The sequence below is a fragment of the Pezoporus wallicus genome, unplaced genomic scaffold (genome assembly GCF_028554395.1).
Source record: "Pezoporus wallicus isolate ANWC-B61680 ecotype Strahan unplaced genomic scaffold, APGP_CSIRO_Pwel_v1 contig_1735, whole genome shotgun sequence".
In the NCBI taxonomy this organism is placed as follows: domain Eukaryota; kingdom Metazoa; phylum Chordata; class Aves; order Psittaciformes; family Psittacidae; genus Pezoporus; species Pezoporus wallicus.
Window position 1 is genome coordinate 43,290 of NW_026636334.1, and position 19,787 is coordinate 63,076.

General features: G+C 61.3%; 3 protein-coding genes across 3 annotated transcripts; 2 read left to right on the forward strand and 1 right to left on the reverse strand.

Annotated features, from left to right (window-relative positions):
• Window positions 1-551: 551 nt before the first annotated feature.
• Window positions 552-10,535, reverse strand: PPP1R9B (protein phosphatase 1 regulatory subunit 9B). Its single transcript, XM_057400106.1, has 10 exons — window positions 9,214-10,535; window positions 5,187-5,319; window positions 4,944-5,064; window positions 4,711-4,815; window positions 4,157-4,292; window positions 3,875-4,027; window positions 3,543-3,596; window positions 2,598-2,827; window positions 1,933-2,029; window positions 552-760 (listed from the first exon to the last, which is right to left on the reverse strand). Exons 1-10 carry the CDS (start codon window positions 10,480-10,482, stop codon window positions 707-709), a joined length of 2,352 nt encoding a protein of 783 aa, XP_057256089.1. The 5' UTR covers window positions 10,483-10,535; the 3' UTR covers window positions 552-706.
• A 1,784-nt stretch (window positions 10,536-12,319) lies between these two features.
• LOC130594303 (uncharacterized) lies at window positions 12,320-13,056 on the forward strand (the record flags this gene model as incomplete). Its single annotated transcript, XM_057400087.1, has 2 exons — window positions 12,320-12,379; window positions 13,000-13,056. Coding segments are annotated over exons 1-2 (117 nt in total), but the record flags the coding sequence as incomplete, so codon positions are not given.
• A 1,292-nt stretch (window positions 13,057-14,348) lies between these two features.
• On the forward strand, window positions 14,349-18,158 carry SGCA (sarcoglycan alpha). Its single transcript, XM_057400089.1, has 9 exons — window positions 14,349-14,406; window positions 14,793-15,002; window positions 16,228-16,370; window positions 16,447-16,519; window positions 16,597-16,795; window positions 16,878-17,040; window positions 17,115-17,320; window positions 17,437-17,463; window positions 17,940-18,158. Exons 1-9 carry the CDS (start codon window positions 14,349-14,351, stop codon window positions 18,121-18,123), a joined length of 1,263 nt encoding a protein of 420 aa, XP_057256072.1. The 3' UTR covers window positions 18,124-18,158.
• Window positions 18,159-19,787: the final 1,629 nt, after the last annotated feature.

Genomic DNA, 19,787 nt, shown 5'->3' on the forward strand with positions numbered 1-19,787 from the left:
TGGGGGGCAGCCCCCCCAGCCATGCCCCCCTACAAGTGGGAGTTTGGGCCCCCCCCATGCCCACTGCAGGGGTTGGCAAAGGCTGAGAGGGTCCCTCCTGTCGGGGGGGGGGGGGGGGGGCACTTGAAGCCCCCCCTCTGCACCCAAACATGGGGGGGGCATCCCACTGTGGGGCCGGGATCGAGGACACGAGAGGGACCCAAAGGCAACCGCTCCCCCCAAGTGCTTCAGGTGAGTCTCAAGAGGAGCTGGGGATGGGGGGCTTCCAGCATAGCCCCCCTTTGCTCTCCAATATAGCTCACATTTGGGGGGGGACGCATTTCTTCCACCCCCCCACCAGTGTCCAACCAGGTGCCAGCTCTGCGTCTGGGGGGAGGGGGAGGGGCGTCACGTCGAGGGGAGGGGGGGCGCCGGAGGGGGGGCCGTTACCCCCCCCAATTGGTCCATCACGTTACCACGAGACTCACACTGGACACAGACACTAAGGTGGGGTGTGCCCCCCCCAATTTCCCCCCCCCCCCCCCCCCGAGGTGCAGCTTGCCCCCCCCCCCCCCATGTCTGTGCCCCCAGGGGGAGGTAGGGGCACCAGGAGGCTTTGGCAGGGTCTCACCTCCTCCCGGGTGGGGAAGAGGTTTTGGGGCTGGGGGGAGGGACAGGCCTTGGGGGGGGAGGGACCCCCCCAGTATCACTGCGGTTTGAGGGTGACTTAAGTCGGGTTGGAATTTTTCAAAGTCTGCAGCTTGGCCTCCAGTTCGGAGATCTGAAAAACAGCAAAGGGACAGGTCTCAGCTGGGGGGGGGGGGAGCACGGGAGGGGCACACAGGGACAGGGGACACGGGGACAAACGGGAATACACAGGGACAGGGGACACGGGGACACAGGGACAGGGATGCGAACGTGTAGTGGGGGGAACGGGGCTGTGGGGCACAAGGTGAGAGGACATAAGGATGGGGATACAGGGATGGGAAGGGCAGGTCAAAGGGGGCAAAACATGAGGGTGCTGGGGTGGCGGGAGACACAGGGATGGGGGCACCAGGATAGGGGCACAGGGACAAGGGTTGGGGTAGTGGGGGACAGGGATAGGGGACACAGGGCTGGGCCATGGGGGCTGCAGGCAGCAAGGGGTGAGTCTCTGGAGGGTGTCAGGGGGACATTTTGGAGGTGACAGGAGGGGGGTACATGTGGGGGCTCTGGTGGGAACCGGGGGACCTCCCCGTGCTCCTCTGCACCCTGGTGCCCATGAGCCCCCCACCGCAACCCACGGCAGCGCTGCAGGATCCCGGGGGATCCAGTGATCCCTGCCTGCTGCAGGGGAGCAGCTGGCACGGAATCCAGGGCAATCTGTTGTGGGATCCAGCATGACCAGCATGGGATCCAGCTCGCAACAGATGATCCAGTGTGGCCCCATGCCTCATGCCCATCAACAGGAAACCACTGCAGGATCCCACGCAAGCAGCCTGGGATCCAGTGCCAAGAAAATCCCTTTTGATCCATTATGGGATGTCAGACCCTGAGGCAGGATCCACTGAGACCCAAACCCTCAGCAGATCCACTGCAATCCAGTGTGGGATCCAGTGCCAGGAGGAGGATCAGGCGTGCGCCAGCGCCTGAGCAGATCCACTGTGATCCAGAGCACAAATCCGGTGGGATCCCGGTGCCCAAAGCAGATCCACTGCGATCCGGCGTTGGGATCCCGCGGCCGGAGCTCAGTCCGGAGGGGAGCCAGCGCCTCACGCAGCTCCGCTACCACCCGGCGGCGGGATCCAGCAGCTTGGCGCGAGCCGGCGCCCGAGCAGATCTGCTGCAACCCATCCTGGGATCCAGCGGCGACGGGAAGCCATGGGAAGCCATGGGAAGCCATGGGCCGTGGCGGGAGCGGCGTGACGGCGGCAGGGCTCAGGGGCAGCCCGCGTCCCGGCGCCCGGTGCCCACCTTCTCCTGCAGTTTCTCCATCTCCTCCTTGTGCGCCAGCTCTGACTCCTCCAGCACCCGCCGCTGCGCCGTCTCCTTCTTGAGGAACTCGATCTCCCTGCAGGACCAGTGTGTGGGTGCATGTGTCCCCCCATCCCCTCCCAGCACTGGGGACACCCCATGGAGCTGGGGCAGGGTTTGGAGGGAGCGGGAAGGAGTTGGTGCCCAAGAGATGCTTCCACATCAAGGGGAAGGCCCCTGCCCAAGGGAACGTCCCCGCTCGGGGGGGGTTGAAGGGTACCCAGGAGGGATTTGGTGCCACATAGATGGGTTTCTGGCCAGAGGGGGAGGTCCCTGCCCAGGGGGCAGGGGATGTCCAGGAAGAAGCTGGTGCCCTGGCAAAAGTTTCATGCCCAACAGATGGTCTATGCCCAAGGACAATGGGTGCCCATGAAGGGGTCAGCGCCCCACAGGTGGGTCCGTGCCAACAGCATGATCCATGCCCATGGGATGGCTCATACACAATGGTCTGCCCAGGGGCAAGGGGTACCCGGGAAGGGGATGGTGCCACAGGGATCTCAGTGCCCATGGGGATGGATGTGTGCTCTCAGGATGGATCATGCCCATGGGGATGGAGGGGTGCCCAGGGAGACAAATGGGTGCCCAGAGCCTGACGCTGCCCTCACTTTTGCTGGTACTCCTTGATGAGCCTCTTGGCCTTGCTGTACTTGCGCTCCAGGGTCTGGTACTGTGCCTGAGTCTCCTTGAGGTGCTCGTCCACGGCCTGGCAGAGGTTCTGTGCTTCCATCCAGTACCCCTCCAGCTTCTCCATCCGCTCCTTGTTCTCCTCCACACTCTGCTCCAGCTGGGCCTTCTCGGCCCTCCAGCGTGCCTTCTCCTGCTCCAGGCTCTGCAGCTGAGGACAGCAGGGTCAGGACATGGCACAGCCAGGGACAGGCATGACGTGGCATGGAACAGCACGGCAGAGCCAGGGAATGGGCATGACACCGCACACCATGGCATGGTACAACACAGGCGAGGAGCAGGCATGACACGACAGAATCATAGAATCATAGAATGGTTTGGGTTGGAAGGAACCATAAAGCTCATCCAGTTCCAAACCCTGCCATGAGCAGAGACACCCTCCACTAGAGCAGCTTGCTCCAAGCCCCATCCAACTGGGCTTGAACACTGCCAGGGATAGGGCAGTCACAGCTTCTCTGGGCACCCTGTGCCAGTGCTTCAGCACCCTCACAGGGAAGAACTTTCTTATATCCAACCTAAATATCCCCTGTTTCAGTCTGAACCCATCATCCCTTGCCCTATCACTACAGTCCCTGATGAAGCATCCCCCTCTCCAGCATCTTTGCAGATCCCCTTCAGATACTGGAAGGATGATATGAGGTCTAAAATGTGACATGTGACATGACATGACATGACATGACATGGCACAGCATGGCACGGCACAGCACAGCATGGCATGGCCAGGAATAGGCACAGCATGGTGAGGGGTCTGGGGGTAGATGTGGGGGAGCTAGGAGTGGATGGGGGAGATAGAGATGGAGGAGCGGGGTCAGAGCAGAATGAGGGGGGGTCCTTCCTGCCCAAGGAGAGCCAGGGCACCCACTCACCTTCCTCTTCAGCTGCTGGATCTCAGCCTCAGTGACGGCGTGTTTGATCTGGAGCTGCGAAAGGAACCGGCCCTTCACACGTCCCCACAGTGGGCACAATGCCCCGGCACCCCCAGCAGCCCCTGGTACCCCTGTACCCCTGGCACTCCCAGCATCCCCCAGTACCAACAGCACCCCCTGGTACCCCTGTACCCCTGGCACTCCCAGCATCCCCCGGTAGCTCCAGCACCCCCTGGTACCTCTGTACCCCTGGGCACCCCCAGCACCCCCTGGCACCCCCTGGTACCCCTGTACCCCCCAGCACCCCCCGGCACACTGCAGCTCCTCTGCACCTCCTTGAACTTGTGCACCAGCTTTTCGGGGTCCATCTCCACAGGCGAGAGCGTGTCCTCATTCTCAGCCAGCTCGAACACCTCAATGGCCATCTCGCCGCTGGGGAACATGGGGCTCATCTCCTCCTCCTCATCCGTTGCGTACTCACCCGTCTGCGGAAGGCATGGGCCAGTGTTTGCTCATGGTGGTGGTCCCCAGCCTGGCACCCTCAGCCTGGGAAACTGAGGCACCGGGTGGGGAACCAGGTCCGTGCCCCCCTGGGTGGGTGCTGTCCCCCTCACCTCCTCGTCATCCTCAGTGTACTGGGTGTAGCGCTGCTCAATCATCTCCCTCTGCCATCGCTCCTGCTCCAGCGTCTGCTGGATCAGCTGCGCCACCTCGCTCTGCTCCCCCGGCTTCTCCCGTCCGATGAGGAACCTGCGCAGAATGTGGGGCTCAATGGAGATGCGGGGCTCAGTGGGGATGGAGGGTTCAGTGAGGGTGGGGGGCTGCCACCATGGGGGTCTGTAGTGGGGGACATGCCAGTGGCGCAGCCTGGAATGTCCCTGAGGGACAGTCAGTGCTCCTTGTGGAGATGCTATGGGTGGATGAGTTGGGGCCTGGGGGAGATCCTAGACTGATGTGAGAAGATTTTGGAGGGCACTAGGGTGGCACAGGGCAGGTAGTAGGCATGGGACTGGAGGGGATGGAGGTTATTTTGGGGCAGGGCAACAACCCAGCCTGGGGTTTGAGGTGCTCTGGGTACAGGCTATGGGGCAGGGTGCTGCAGGGGGCCCAGCATGGGCTGTGGGGGTTTCCTGCCCCCCCCTCCCAGGTCCCCAGTCCCAGGCCCTACCGGACACGGCCCTTGGTGTTCCTGAGGACAGAGGCAGCGAAGCTCTGCGTCACCCCAACCAGGCTGGTGCCATCCACCTCCACGATGAGATCGTTTACCTGGATCCTGGGGACACGGAGATTGTCACAGCAGGCCCAACCTTTGGCCACCTCTGCCTGCTCCCACACCAGCTCCTCCACCACCACCCAAGCCCATAGGGACCTGGGGTGGCTTTGGGCTGGGGAGCCCTTTACCTGCCGTCCCGGTGGGCAGCCCCCCCCTCCGTCACCGTCTTGACGAAGATGCCCAGCTTCTCCAGGCCCATGTCGGCCCCTGCGCCCATGCCGATGATGCTGATCCCCAGCCCTTCTGAGTCTGCAGAGACAGAGCCGTGTCCTGGCAGGGTGGCATCGGCCACCCAGCGCCAATGGAGCCACCCCCAGCCCATCCCCAAGCTGCCGCAGGGCCCTGGGGCGCAGGATGGGATGAGGACCCACCTTTCTCCAGCTCCACAGGGAAGAGGTCAAGTCGCTCCACCCTCTTCTCCAGCTCATACTCAGCTGATGCAGCCATGGGGTCAACATCTTCATTGCGGCGGTCGTAGTCTTCATTGGAGTAAGTGCTGAAGACCTGAGGGGTGCACGGAGCTGTTCAGTGAGGCGGCAGAATGGGATGGGACAACACGGCAGCCATCTACTCATGGCCAAGAGGGCATCCTGGGGCAGGGGAGCCCAGGACAGGGGTATGGGGACGTTACTGAGCCTATGAGACACTGGAGAATCCCTCCCCTCCCCAAGTCATGTCGGGGAGTTAGGGGGGATGGATGGATGGATGGATGGATGGATGGATGGATGGATGGATGGATGGATGGATGGATGGACAGATGGAGGGATGGGTGCATGCATGGATGGATGGACAGATGGAGGGATGCGTGCATGGATGGACAGATGGAGGGATGGGTGCATGGATGGATGGATGGATGGATGGATGGATGGACAGATGGAGGGATGGGTGGATGGATGGATAGATGGATGGATGGACAGATGGAGGGATGGAGAGATGGATGGACAGACGGAGGGATGGATGGATGGATGGATGGATGGATGGATGGATGGATGGATGGATGGATGGATGGAGGGAGGGATGGGTGGATGGATGGATAGATGGATGGATGGACAGATGGAGGGATGGAGAGATGGATGGACAGACGGAGGGATGGATGGATGGATGGATGGATGGATGGATGGATGGATGGATGGATGGACAGAGGGATGGTGTATGGATGGATGGATGGACAGAGGGATGGTGTATGGATGGATGGATGGACAGAGGGATGGTGGATGGATGGATGGATGGATGGATGGATGGATGGATGGATGGATGGATGGATGGATGGATAAATGGATGGATGGAGGGAGGGAGGGAGGGACAGATGGAGAGAGGGATGGATGGATGGATGGATGGATGGATGGATGGATGGATGGATGGATGGATGGATGGATGGATGGATGGATAAATGGATGGAGGGAGGGAGGGAGGGATGGACGGATGGAGAGAGGGATGGATGGATGGATGGATGGATGGATGGATGGATGGATGGATAAATGGATAAATGGATAAATGGATGGATGGATGGATAAATGGATAAATGGATGGATGGAGGGAGGGAGGGAGGGAGGGACAGATGGAGAGAGGGATAGATGGATGGATGGATGGATGGATGGATGGATGGATGGATGGATGGATGGATGGATGGATGGATGGATGGACGGATGGAGGGATGGAGTGATGGATGGATGGATGGATGGATGGATGGATGGATGGATGGATGGATGGATGGAGAGATGGATGGACAGACAGAGGGATGGGTGGATGGATGGATGGATGGATGGATGGATGGATGGATGGATGGATTTATGGATGGACGGATGGACAGAGGGATGGGTGCATTGACGGATGGACGGATGGATGGATGGATGGACGGACGGACGGGTGGATGGATGGATGGATGGATGGATGGATGGATGGATGGATGGATGGATGGATGGATGGATGGAATGGATGGATAAATGGATGGATAAATGGATGGATAAATGGAGGGAGGGAGGGAGGGAGGGAGGGAGGGACAGATGGAGAGAGGGATGGATGGATGGATGGATGGATGGATGGATGGATGGATGGATGGATGGATAAACGGATGGAGGGAGGGAGGGAGGGACAGATGGAGAGAGGGAGGGATGGATGGATGGATGGATGGATGGATGGATGGATGGATGGATGGGATGGATGGATAAATGGATGGATGGATAAATGGATGGATGGATAAATGGATGGATGGATAAATGGATGGATGGATGGAGGGAGGAAGGGAGGGAGGGAGGGAGGGATGGACAGATGGAGAGAGGGATGGATGGATGGATGGATGGCTGGATGGCTGGATGGATGGATGGACGGGTTGTGCAAGGACTGGCTGCTCTCAGTCACACAGTTTGGGGCAGGCACACTGGGCCTGTTGCCCTCTTCTCCCCTCACCTGTCCCCACCTTCTCATGGCTCCAACTGCCCCATGGGACAGGGAAGGACCCTTTGGGGCAGCTTCATGTCTTCCCTGCCCCTCAGCCTTCCTGGGCACCTCCATGCAAGCCCGGAGCCCAGAAACCCAAACCTACCATCCTGCCCGAAGAGGTGAAACCCACCCTAAGCTGGGGGTTGCCTCATCCCCTGGGTCTCCACCTGGCAGCTCACATGGGGCTTGGGGCAGGCCCTGGTTCATCCCACGCTGGGTGCCCTCATGCTGGGCACTGGGGTGCTCCTGGCTGAGGTCAGACGTGCCACCAGGAGCCAGAGGCAGTGGGATGCCATATCCCTGCACCCCAGGAGGTGCCAGCACCCCTCTCCTGGAGCTGAGCCTGGCAGATGTCCCCGGAGGGGGGAACAGATTAGGGATCACATCACAGACTAAAGGCTTGAAACAAGGGCATTAGGAATAAGTGTCAAGGGACAAAGGTACTGAGACCCACCGGTGGGTAGGACCCACCCAGGTGGCACCCAGGGGTGCCATGGGACATGCCTCTATCCCCCCTCTCTACACATGGTGCTGCAGGGCTCACCCTGAAGTGCCCCCACCCTTGTCACCAGGTCCTGGGGATCTTGGGATGCACCAGGGGCCTGGAGTGGGTTCCAAGGGAGAAGCAGCCAGAGCCAGCAAATGCCCAGGGGAAGAGGCTGGTGGTGACTGCCCCCATCCCATGCTGGTGCTGCGGGGAGCCAGTGCTCCTGGCTCCGACCCCTCCTGTTTGGGTGGCTCAGCATCACCCATGCACTCGGGAGCTCAGACATGCGGGTCTCCTCCCCATCAGTACACATGGGACACCCACCATCACCCTGGGGTCCGAGATGGGTAAAAGCAAGAGGTTAAAGGCTGTGCTGGGGAGAGCAGAGCACCCCAAAAACCCTGTCTGCCCATCCATGGCAGGGGGCATCTTCTCAAGGCCTGCCTGGCTGGTTCCCACAGGAACAATTACCCCCCCGCCCCACAGTGTGCAACCACACAGCACATGGACACCACTGTGTCCTGCCCTGGGCATGGTGGTCCCTGTCCCCCTGTCCCCAGTGGGGCCACCCACCCGCTCTGACTCAGAGCCAGAATATAGGCCGGGCTCTAAAAATAACCCAGCTCCAGCACAAAGCGACCGCAGCTCCTCCGGCCTGGGGGGATTCCAGCAGGAGAGAACACCCCAAATAGCGGCACAGCCTCTTCTCCCCCCCTCCCCAACAGCCCTGCTGCTGGGGGAGCATCCCTGATGGAGCGACCAAACCAAGCTAGGGAAGGATGGGGGGGACGGGAAATGCTGCGTCCCACCCGGCCGTGCTGCCACTTCCCCTTCCTCCACTTCCCGGAACGCTGCTGGGTGCTGGCTGGGCCTATGGTGGGGAAAAGAACCCCCAACCCCTTGCCCCATCCCTGGGACCCCCAGTATGGGGGGAACCCCAGCACCAAGGGACCACTGGGGACCAACAGCAGAGGAGCCAGCACCCGCACCCAGACACATCAGGCATCCCACCCAAAACACGTGGTGGGGCTTGGACATAGCAGTGGGCTGGCTCTGGGTGCTCTGCATCGACCACCCCAGGGGGCCCAGGGCCACCCCCACCCCTGTCACACCAGCCCCAGGGTGGCCCCTCTATGGCTGGCTGGGGGTCCTCAGGTCACACCAGGGCTCTTGGTTAGGTGGCCGGTTAGCCAGGCCTGGGTGGTGACCTTCCTTCCCCCAGCACCAAGTAGGATGCTGTGCCCCATGGCAGGGGGCTGGGGCACACAGACATCCCCACACCTCCCTATCCCCAGCATCACCTCCCTCAAAGGGATGGGGGTCATACATCCCAGTCTGGAGTACCCTCATCCTAAGGTACCCCCAACCTTGGGTGCTCCTTATCCTTGGGTGCCCCTCACCCTGGGGTACCCTGACCATGGGGTACCCCCTTATCCCCAGCTGCTGCCCCCCTCATCTCCAGGCGGTCTCACCTGGATGGGGGCCGTGCTGAACTGGATCTTGCGGTTGGGGACAGGCTCCTCTTCCTCAGACAGCCCTGGGATCTCCACACAACCCGACTCGGGCTCATAGAGCCCTTCGGCCTCCTCCTCCTCCTCCAGCCCGCTGCCCCCCGAGTCCTCCCCGAGCCCGCTGTAGGCACTTATGTCCACCAGGTCCGCCTCGGAGAAGTCCTCCTTCTTGGCCTCCTCGTAGACATCGCCTTCATCCGCCTGCTCTCCCCTGACACCCTCCTCACCCACGGCCACACCGGAGCCCCTGTCCAGCCGGGACGGGGTGGGCGCCAGGTCCTCGGACCCCTTGGCCAGCTGGGGCACGGGCACCGGCTCCAGCACCATTGGTGCCTCCTCCTCCTCGGCCTCACCGCTCTCCTCCACCTCCACCGGCTTGATCTTGCAGACCTCCTGCACCCGCGGGGTGGGCAGCTCCTTCTCCACCGGCCGGGCACTCTTCCCCACTGCCTTCTCCTCCTCCTGCAGCCGGGTGCGGGGCTGGGCAGCGTGGCCATCACCCACCCGAGCAGCCTCGGCGCCCGGCGGAAAGACCCGGGGCCGCTTGCCCATCACCTTGGTGCCGAGTGGTCCAACCACTCGCCCCTGCGCCTTGTGCAGGTTGTTCCGGAGGTCGGCCTTCTCAAAGACAGCACTGAGCTGGCTGACGGTGGGCGAGACGGCTTCGGTGTCCAGCTTGTCCAGGGACTCGGTGCTGCCATTGAACCGCACCACCACGTCCAGCTTACGGTCCTGGAAACCAGCTCGTTCCTTACGTAGCAAGAGCTTGGTGGTGGTAGCTTTCTCCTGCGGGCTCCTCTCAAAGATCTTGCGGGTCTCCTGCAGCTTGGAGAAGGGTTTGTCGGGTTTGGAGTCGAAGCGGCTGACCCTCTCGGAGACGCTGGTGCCCAGCTTGAGGAGGTTGCCCTGGTCCATGCTCTCGCTGAGGCTGCCAGCCCGGGGCAAGGACAGACAGACCGGCTTCTCCTTGGCCTTGGCCAGGTCGCAGGCGCCCTCGGGGCCAGGCGCTGTCCCCATCTGCAGGAACATGTTCTTGATGCGATGAACGTTGGAGCCATACTTCTTACCCCGGCTTTTCTTGCCATCTTCACCATCGGCCTCCTTTGTGGGCGCCACGGCCTGGATGGTGGCCTCGTAGGCATTCCGGTGCGGGGATGCGCTCCGGAGACCCCCGCCGCCCGGCGCTGCCCCGGACGGGGACCCCCCGCCGCCTGCCTCTGTCCTCAGCATGCCGGCACCGGGGCTGTGCCGCACATCGCCCGCCGCGGCACCACCGGAACCACCGCTGCCACCGGCACCGCCGGCGCCACCGGCACCAGCACCGCCGCCGCTCGCCGCGGCCCCTCGCCGGTTACAGCGCCATGGGGAGGGGGATGCGGCCCGGGGAGAGGGGGGGGCAGGCGCCGCCCGCAAACCTGCACCGGGCCGCGGGGGGCTGCGGGGCCCGGTCAGGCCATGTCCATTCCGGGGAGGGGGGGCCCGGCCCTGCTTCCTTCCTCCCTCCCTTCTCCGCCTCCTCTTCCCCTTTCTCTGTGCTGGTGATGGAGCCGCTGCCTGCGATCCGCCCGCCCCGCTGCCCGCAGAGCCCGCTGGGTCTTAGCGGCGCCCGCTCTTCCTCTTCCTCACCGCCGCCGCCTCGGCGCGGGCACGGGGACCCCCCCCCGCAACACCCCCCTCGTCTCCGCATGCCCTGCGGGGCCCTCCCGCTCCCGCAATGGGGTGCCCGCCCCGTGGCGCGTCCCCACACCCCCAGCAGCCCTGCTCATCCGGTGCTGACACCCCCAGCTCTGTCCCCACGTCCCCCCCCTGCCCTGTCCCCACGTTCTCCCATCTCTGTTCCCAAGTCCTCCCCATGTCTCCCCATCTCTGTCCTCATGTCTTCCCCGCAGGTCTGTCCCCAAGTCCCCCTATCTCTGTCCCCCACCATGCCTGTCTGCCCTTGCACCCTGCCAGTTTTGTCCCTGTGGCCCCCAGGCTGGTCCCTGTGGCCCCTCAGTCGCACCTCTCTACTCACTTTTGTACCCGCATCTCCCCCATATCCTCATCATTTTGTCCACATGTCCCCCCCTCCTATCCCTGTCTCGCCCCGTGTTTGTACCCACATCCCCCCAATCTGTCCCCCTATCCCCCCGTCCTGTCCCTATATGCCCCCCATGTTTGTAACTACTTCCACCCCCATTCTATCCCTGTACCCACAGTTCCCCCACCCTGTTCCCCTCCCGTGTCCCCCCATTTTTCGGCACATCCCCTTGCTCCCACCCCACACCCAAAGGGTGCCTTGTGGTGTCCCCACAGGGCCCCCATTCACTTCCTGGCCCCATAAACCCATCCCTGGGGTGCAACACGTCCCCCCCCAGGCACCTCCACGCAGGGGTGGCAGGAGGGGAAACTGCAGCGGGGAAGGGGAGGGCTCTGGGCCGGGGGGGGCGCGGTGCTGACCCCCCCAGCATCCCTGCACCTTTGATGGGGTGTCCGGGGCTGTTCGCTGCTTTCCAGCAGGCACGGGGGGGAGGGGGCAGAGTGGGGCCGTGCTGGGGGCCAGGATGCACGGGGGAGATGTGGGGGGCACCCCCAAGATGGGAACGCGCAGGCACCAGGACCCTGCACCCGCCCCACGGCACCCGGCGCAGCCTCACAGCCTCTGACGTGACGCGGCGTGACGTCACTAGTGCGACACCCCCCCTTCGACCACCCGCTGCTCCTGCCACGGCCCCCCAGCCTGGGCCCCCGCGCAGGGCCCGCGCTACACCCGCACACACGTGTGCATACACACACACATGTGCACACACATACATGTGCACACACACACATACATGTGCACACACACACAAGTGCACACACATACATGTGCACACACACACATGTGCACACACACATGTGCACACACATACATGTGCACACACATACATACATGTGCACACACACATGTGCACACACATACATGTGCACACACACACATGTGCACACACACATGTGCACACACACACACATTTGCACACACACACACACACACACATGCACACACACACACATGTGCACACACACACACCCATGTGCACACACACACATGTGCACACACACACATACATGTGCACACACACATACATGTGCACACACATACATGTGCACACACACACATGTGCACACACATGCACACACATGTGCACACACACACACACACACACACACATGTGCACACACATACATGTGCACACACACACACACGTGCACACACATACATGTGCACATACACACATACATGTGCACACACACGTGCACACATACACATACATGTGCTCACAAACACACGTGCTCACACACACATGCACACACACACATGTGCACACACACATGTGCACACACATACATGTGCACACACACACATACATGTGCACACACACACAAGTGCACACACATACATGTGCACACACACACATGTGCACACATACATGTGCACACACACACATGTGCACACACATACATGTGCACACACATACATACATGTGCACACACATACATGTGCACACACATACATACATGTGCACACACATACATGTGCACACACATACATGTGCACACACACATACATGTGCACACACATACATGTGCACACACATACATGTGCATACACACACATGTGCACATACACACATGCATGTGCACACACACATACACATGTGCACACACACATACATGTGCACACACATACATGTGCACACACACATACATGTGCACACACACATACACATGTGCACACACACACATACATGTGCACACACACATACATATGCACACACATACATGTGCACACACGCACATGTGCACACACACATACATATGCGCACACACATACATGTACACGCACACACATGTGCACACACACATGTACACACACATGCATGTGCACACACACATACATGTGCACACACATACATATGCACACAAATACATGTACACGCACACACATGTGCACACACACACATGCACACACACATACATGCACACACATACATACATGTGCACACATATACATGTACACACACTTGCACACTCACATGCATGTGCACACACACATACATGTACACATACATGTGCACACACATACATGTACACACACAAACATGTGCACACCCACATACAAGCACACACACATACATGTACACACACATACACGTGCACACACGCATGCATGTGCACACACACATACATGTGCACCCACGCACATGCATGTGCACGCACACATACATGTACACGCACACACATGTGCACACACATATATGTGCACACACACATGTGCACCCACACACATACATGTGCACACACATACATGTACACACACGTGCACACACATGCATGTGCACACACACATACATGCACACACACATACATGTGCACACACATACATGTACACACACACATGCATGTGCACACACATACATGTGCACACACACATACATGTGCATACACACACATACATGTGCAGAGATACATGTTCACACACACATACAGGTGCACACACGCACATACATGTGCACACACACCTACATGTACACATACATGCATGTGCACACATACATGTACACACACATATGTAAATACACATACATATGCACACGCATGTGCACATGCATATACATGCGCACACACATACGTGTGTACGCACACACATACATGTGCACATACACACATGTGCACATACACATTCATGTGCACACACACATACATGTGCAGTCACACATACACGTGCACACACATGTATGTGCACACACATATACATGTGCGCACAGACGCATGTGAGCTCACACACGTGTGTGCACACGTGCTCCTGCCTCGCTGCCACACAGGGGCACACACGTGCTTCTGGTGTCCCACACCCCACTCTGCCCCATCCTGTGCCCCCACTGCCACCCCATTGCCCTCGAGTGGGGGTTCCAGGACACCCCCCCCCAGAGGACGCCCCACCAAGGCAACACGGGAGCCCCGTGGGGCATTGGTGGCCGTGGTGCGATGTCCCCCTCCGTTCTCCGGTGGGATCCCCCCATGGGCTCCCCCCTTCCAGGCCAGCCCTGCTGCCTCTGTCAGTCAGCCCTGGCTCCATGCCCAAGCGCTGGAACATGGAGGCCCCGGAGCTGCTCCTGGTCTGGGTGCTGGCAGGCAAGTGGCGGCCCCGTCACCCACGGGGGGACACGGCCGGGCTGGGGACACCCCAGTGGGGACCGGATGGGGGCCTCCCAAAGAGGGGAGGGGCTGGGGGTGCTGCTCAGATGGGACAGAGCTCAATGGAGACATCGTGGCCCTGCTGCCAGACGGCTTTGGGACAAGGCAGGGGGAGGGGGGTGAGTGGGACTTCTCCGGGGGTCCGGGGCAAGTGGGGGCTGCTGTCCCCATCTCTGTCCTTGTCCTTGTCCCTTTCCCTGCCCCTGGCCCCATTCCCACCCCTTCCTAAATATAGCCCACCCGCCATCCCAAGGCACTCGGCTGCAGGGAACATTCCTGGCCCTGTCCTGTGTTCCCGGGGGGCTCTGGGCAATGGGGAAACTGAGGCAGGGAGGAGCCACGGTGCTCAGCCCTGGCTCTAGCCCTGTCCCTGGCCACAGCCGTGGTCCCAGGGGAGTCGCAGGGCACCCTCCCTGACCACCACGTCCTCTCTGACCACCGCCTCTCCGCCGAGACCGGAGCTGTCTTTGTCCATGATCTGAAGCGGGAGCTGTTCCTGGATGCCTTCCTCACCAGGAGCGAGGATGATGGTGGTGAGGGCCAGGAGAGTGTAGTCGGGATCAGGAGGGGTCCTGCAGAGCCTGTGGGGCTGGGACCATTAATGGGGAGCCCTGGCTAAGCCTGCTCCCCACCAGCCATGACACCAGCTGGGCCATCTCCATCTGTCCCTCCTTCTACACAGTCCTGTAAACCTCCACCCATCCCACACCCCATCCATTCCACCCTGCATCCATGCTATCCTCCATGCATACCACACCTCATTCATTCCAACCCCCATCCATTCCACCCCCCATCCATCCTATACTCCATCCATCCCACCCCCATCCATCTTATCCTCCATCCATCCCACCCTGCGTCCATGCTATCCTCTATCCATCCCATCCCCTATCCATCCCACCCCCCATCCATCCCACCCCTCATCCGTCCTACCCCATCCACCCCAGCCATATCCATCCCATCCCCCATGTACCACATCCCCCATCCATCCGACCCCCATCCATCCTATCCTCCATCCATCCTACCCTCCATCCACCCCATCCCCATCCATCCCATGCCCTACCCATCCCACCCCCCATGCACCCCATCCCCCATCCATCCCATCCCCCATCCATCCTATACTCCATCCATCCCACCCCCATCCATCTTATCCTCCATCCATCCCACCCTGCGTCCATGCTATCCTCTATCCATCGCATCCCCTATCCATCCCACCCCCCATCCATCCTAACCTCCATCCGCCCCAGCCATATCCATCCCATCCCCCATGTACCACATCCCCCATCCATCCCACCCGTCATCCATCCTACCCTCCATCCACCCCACCCCCTATCCATCCCACCCCCCATCCATCCCACCCCTCATGCACCCCATCCCCCATTCATCCCATCCCCCACCCATCCTATACTTCATCCATCCCACCCCACATCCATCTCACCCTGCATCCATGCTATCCTCTGTCCATCCCTTCATCCCACCCCATCCCTCCACCCGTCTGGGGCCTCCCAAGCATTGCCCCATCACACTGTTGAAGTCAACCAGGAGAAGCACACCTTTATCCCCCCATTTAGGCTCTGAGGGTCATCTCCATTGGGGTCATTCACCCCCAAAAGGGGAGCGGGACCTCCCCAGGGCCCAGCTGGTGCAGGGACCACTCCTGCTTCCTTGTGGGGACCAGTTGGATGGGGAAGGGCTTGTAGGGCTGTCGCACAGCCCTTGTGTGGCACATGAATCCCAGTGTCTGTGTCCTGGTACCCACAGCCACCCCCATCACCTTCCATGCTCACCTCCGGGACCACCCGGACCTTCCGCGGTGGCTGCGGTACATCCAGCGCAACCCCCGCCAGCCAGGATACCTCTATGGTTGCCCCACGGCCACCGAGGTCGGCACCCACACCATTGAGGTAGGTGTCCCCCCTCCTGGCCCTGTGCTGGGGAGAGCGGGGTTGGCATCTTTGGGGGTGTTCCCTGTGTTGGCAGGTCCTGGCGTACAACCGGCTCACCTACGAGACGGTAGCTCAGCGCCTCCTCATCACCGTCATCCGCGCTTCACGTAAGGGCTGCGCACCCCAAACCTCACTGGGATGCCCCTGCATGCAGTGTCCCCATGGGCGCCACTTGTCCCCGCAGGTGGGGAGCTGCCGTTCCAAGGTGAGTTCCTGGTGGGTAACAGGAACGTGGAGGAGCTGCTGCCCAAGGCCGCGCGGGACATCTTCCTGCAGGCCACGGCAGGCGTCTGGGAGCAGGATGATCTCCAAATCATCAACATCACCTCGGCCCTGGACCGCGGCAGCCGCGTCCCGCTGCCCATCGAGGGGCGCAAGGAGGGGTATGAGCAGCACTGAGGGTGCTCCCCAGCAGACCCCAGCCTCCATGTGTGGATCTGGGGGTGACCTGCAGCCGCCCCACAGGGTCTATGTGTCAGTGGGGTCCCACGGACCCTTCTCAGGGTGCCTGACATCGGCTGCCTCGGCACAGAGCCACTTCCTCTGCAGCCTGGGCCAGCAGCCCCTCGCCTCCTGCTACGACACCTTCGCCCCCCACTTCTCCATCTGCTGGTGCAACCTCACCCTGGTGAGACCCATGTGCCCCCCCCCCGCACGACAGCACCCATGTTGACGCCACCAGTAACCATCACCCCACTGCAGCTGCAGGTCTGGCCCAGCCCCACAGAGCCAGTGCCCATGTGGGGTTCCGGGGTGCTGGAGGAGGGTGGGGATTTCCAGCCCCCCACCGAGGTGCCCCCCCAGGACCTGCTGCCCGGGTTCCTGGTGACGCTGCTGGTGCCACTGGCAGTGGCTGCGCTGCTCTGCCTGCTCCTGGGACACCTCATGTGCTGCCGCAGGGAGGGAGTGTGAGTCAGGGGGGTCCCCACACCCAGGTGCCCACCCCTCGGCCATGGTGGCACCAGGACAGCCTGGAGGGCTGAGAGCCCTTCTCACCACTGTTACATTTTCCTCTGTTTTGTAGGCAAAAACGGGATTTGGAGACATCTGAGTAAGTCCCTGCACCCAGGATGAGGGGCTGGGGGAGCTGGGGGGGCTTTGTCATGGCCAAGCATGAGGAAGGCCAGCAGGACTAGGAACAGGGATGGGAACAGTTATCTCTCTGGTGGAGCATAAAGGTGTCCCCATTCCAAAGGGTACCTCCGAGGCCCCCTCCTCGCCTCCCCAATTGTCGGTGTCCCCAATAACCCCCCACAGACACGGGCTGGAGCACAAGAGCTGTTTTACTTCTCCAGTAGCCTTGCAGGACTCAACAGCACTGAGGGGGACCCCACAGATGGAGGGGCAGACCTTGATGATGAGGGATCAATCACAGTGATAGAGTGCAGACCCCAAGGCTGGGTGGCCATACGCCACTGATGGGGAGCAAACAGCTCGTAATGGGGTGACCGACCCCACCAAGCCCCTTCCCCAGAAGGCTGTGGGTGGGAAGGAGGGGGTGCAGCACCACTTGTCCTTCCCCCACAGCGTCCAGCTGTTCCACCACGCCACGATCCACGGTGACACGCAGGAGCTGAGGCACATGGCCGGCAGCAGGGACGTCCCACGGCCCCTTTCCACCCTTCCCATGTTCAATGTCCGCACGGGACAGCGCATCAACCCCCTGCCTAGAGGTGCGGATGGAGCCCGTGTCCCGCTCCTCCCGCAGTGATGCTGGGGTGAGGAGACACAACCTCAGGGACAGGGATGGATGAAGGGGTGTCAGGGTACTTTTGTGGGGACCTCGCAGTTGTCATCTCCCTGGGGGTGTCCCCGCTGTGGGGTGGGTTTCAGCTGATAAAGTGGCCATTGAGAGATGGATGTGGCTTTTCTGCTTTATTTTTGGCTGTTTGCTGGGGGGGGGGGGGGGAGGGTGAAGAGGGAGGTTTTGGGGTGCAGCCTGCTGCGGGGCTCCGCTGGTTGCAACCAGCATTGAGTTGGCCAGTTCTTTACCCCAGCCAGCCCCAGGTGATGTGGGGCTGGGGCCCTGGTCTACCCTCCCTGTTGGTGCAGGTTCTGCACTCCTCTGCCGCCGTTTCCAGCTGCTTCACTCTATCCGGGTGCCCTCCTCCCACCCTGCTTCATTCATGACCCCCCAAGCCGTGCGGAGGGAAAAGGGCTCGTGGAAAGTAGGTATGGGGATAGGGACAGGGACAAGAGGGGGAACGCAGTCCCAGGGACACACAATGGCACCCACAGCACCCCAGTGTCTCCCGGCTCACCTGGGTCCTTGTTCCCTGCAGGGTGGTGCCTGGAGCTTGCCCTCTTCCACCGCGCAGACCCAGCCATCCCACTCAGCACCCCCAAACCCCTCCCCGGCCTCCCGGAGTTCCCCCCAGCCCAGCCCCTCACCTCCAAAGAAAGAGCATCTTTCAGAGAGGCCCCCCCCCCCCCCAACACGGGGCAGGCGCCAGGGTGGGGGTTAAGAAAACAGGGGGTGGGCCCAGGGAGGAACAAGAGGAGCCATTGATGGGCTGGGGCAGGCGAGGAGAAAGGAGCCATTGAGGTCTTGTCCTGCTGCCTGCGCAGCCCCATGCCCCCCGTGGGGGTAACCTGGGGGAGCCGAGGGTGGCACCTGGGGGCACAAGCATGAGCTGCTGGTGCTGCCCGGCTGCCCTTGCACCAGGGAGTGTAAGCAGTGTGAGCTGGGGTGGATGGTGCTGGCATGGGGGGGACCTGCAGTGGGTGCAAGGGGCTTGCACTGTGGCACCCGTGCACCATGGCACCCATTCACTGTAGCACCCATGCCATGGCACCCATGCACCATGGCACCCGTATACCATGGCATCCATGCACCATGGCACCCGTACACCATGGCATCCAAGCACCATTGCACCCATGCACCATGGCACCCGTATACCATGGCATCCATGCACCATGGCACCCATGCACCATGGTACCCGTATACCATGGCATCCATGCACCATGGCTCCCATTCACTGTAGCACCCATACACTGTAGCACCCATGTACCATGGCATTCATGCACTGTGGCACCTCCAGCCACCCTCCATGTCCCCCTTTGTTCCCCCATGTCTCCCCCCATTCGGGGAGGGGACAACCCCAAAGTTCCCTCCCCCCCAGATCCAGCCCAACCGTCCTTTCGGGAGGGGGGGATGGGGGAGGGGGGGGGTGGATTCCCCCTTCCTTCCTCTCCCCCGCCCCAGGGCAGCGGGGGCTGAGCGAGGAGGAGGAGGAGGCCGGGGGCCGTGGTGAGGTGGGAGGACGGTGGGGCGGGAGCACAGAAGCGCAGGAGCGCAGGAGCAGAGAGGGAGCAGCCGGGACGGAGGACGAGGGGCTCCCAAGCCCATGCACCCCCCCCAGGATCCCCACGGCG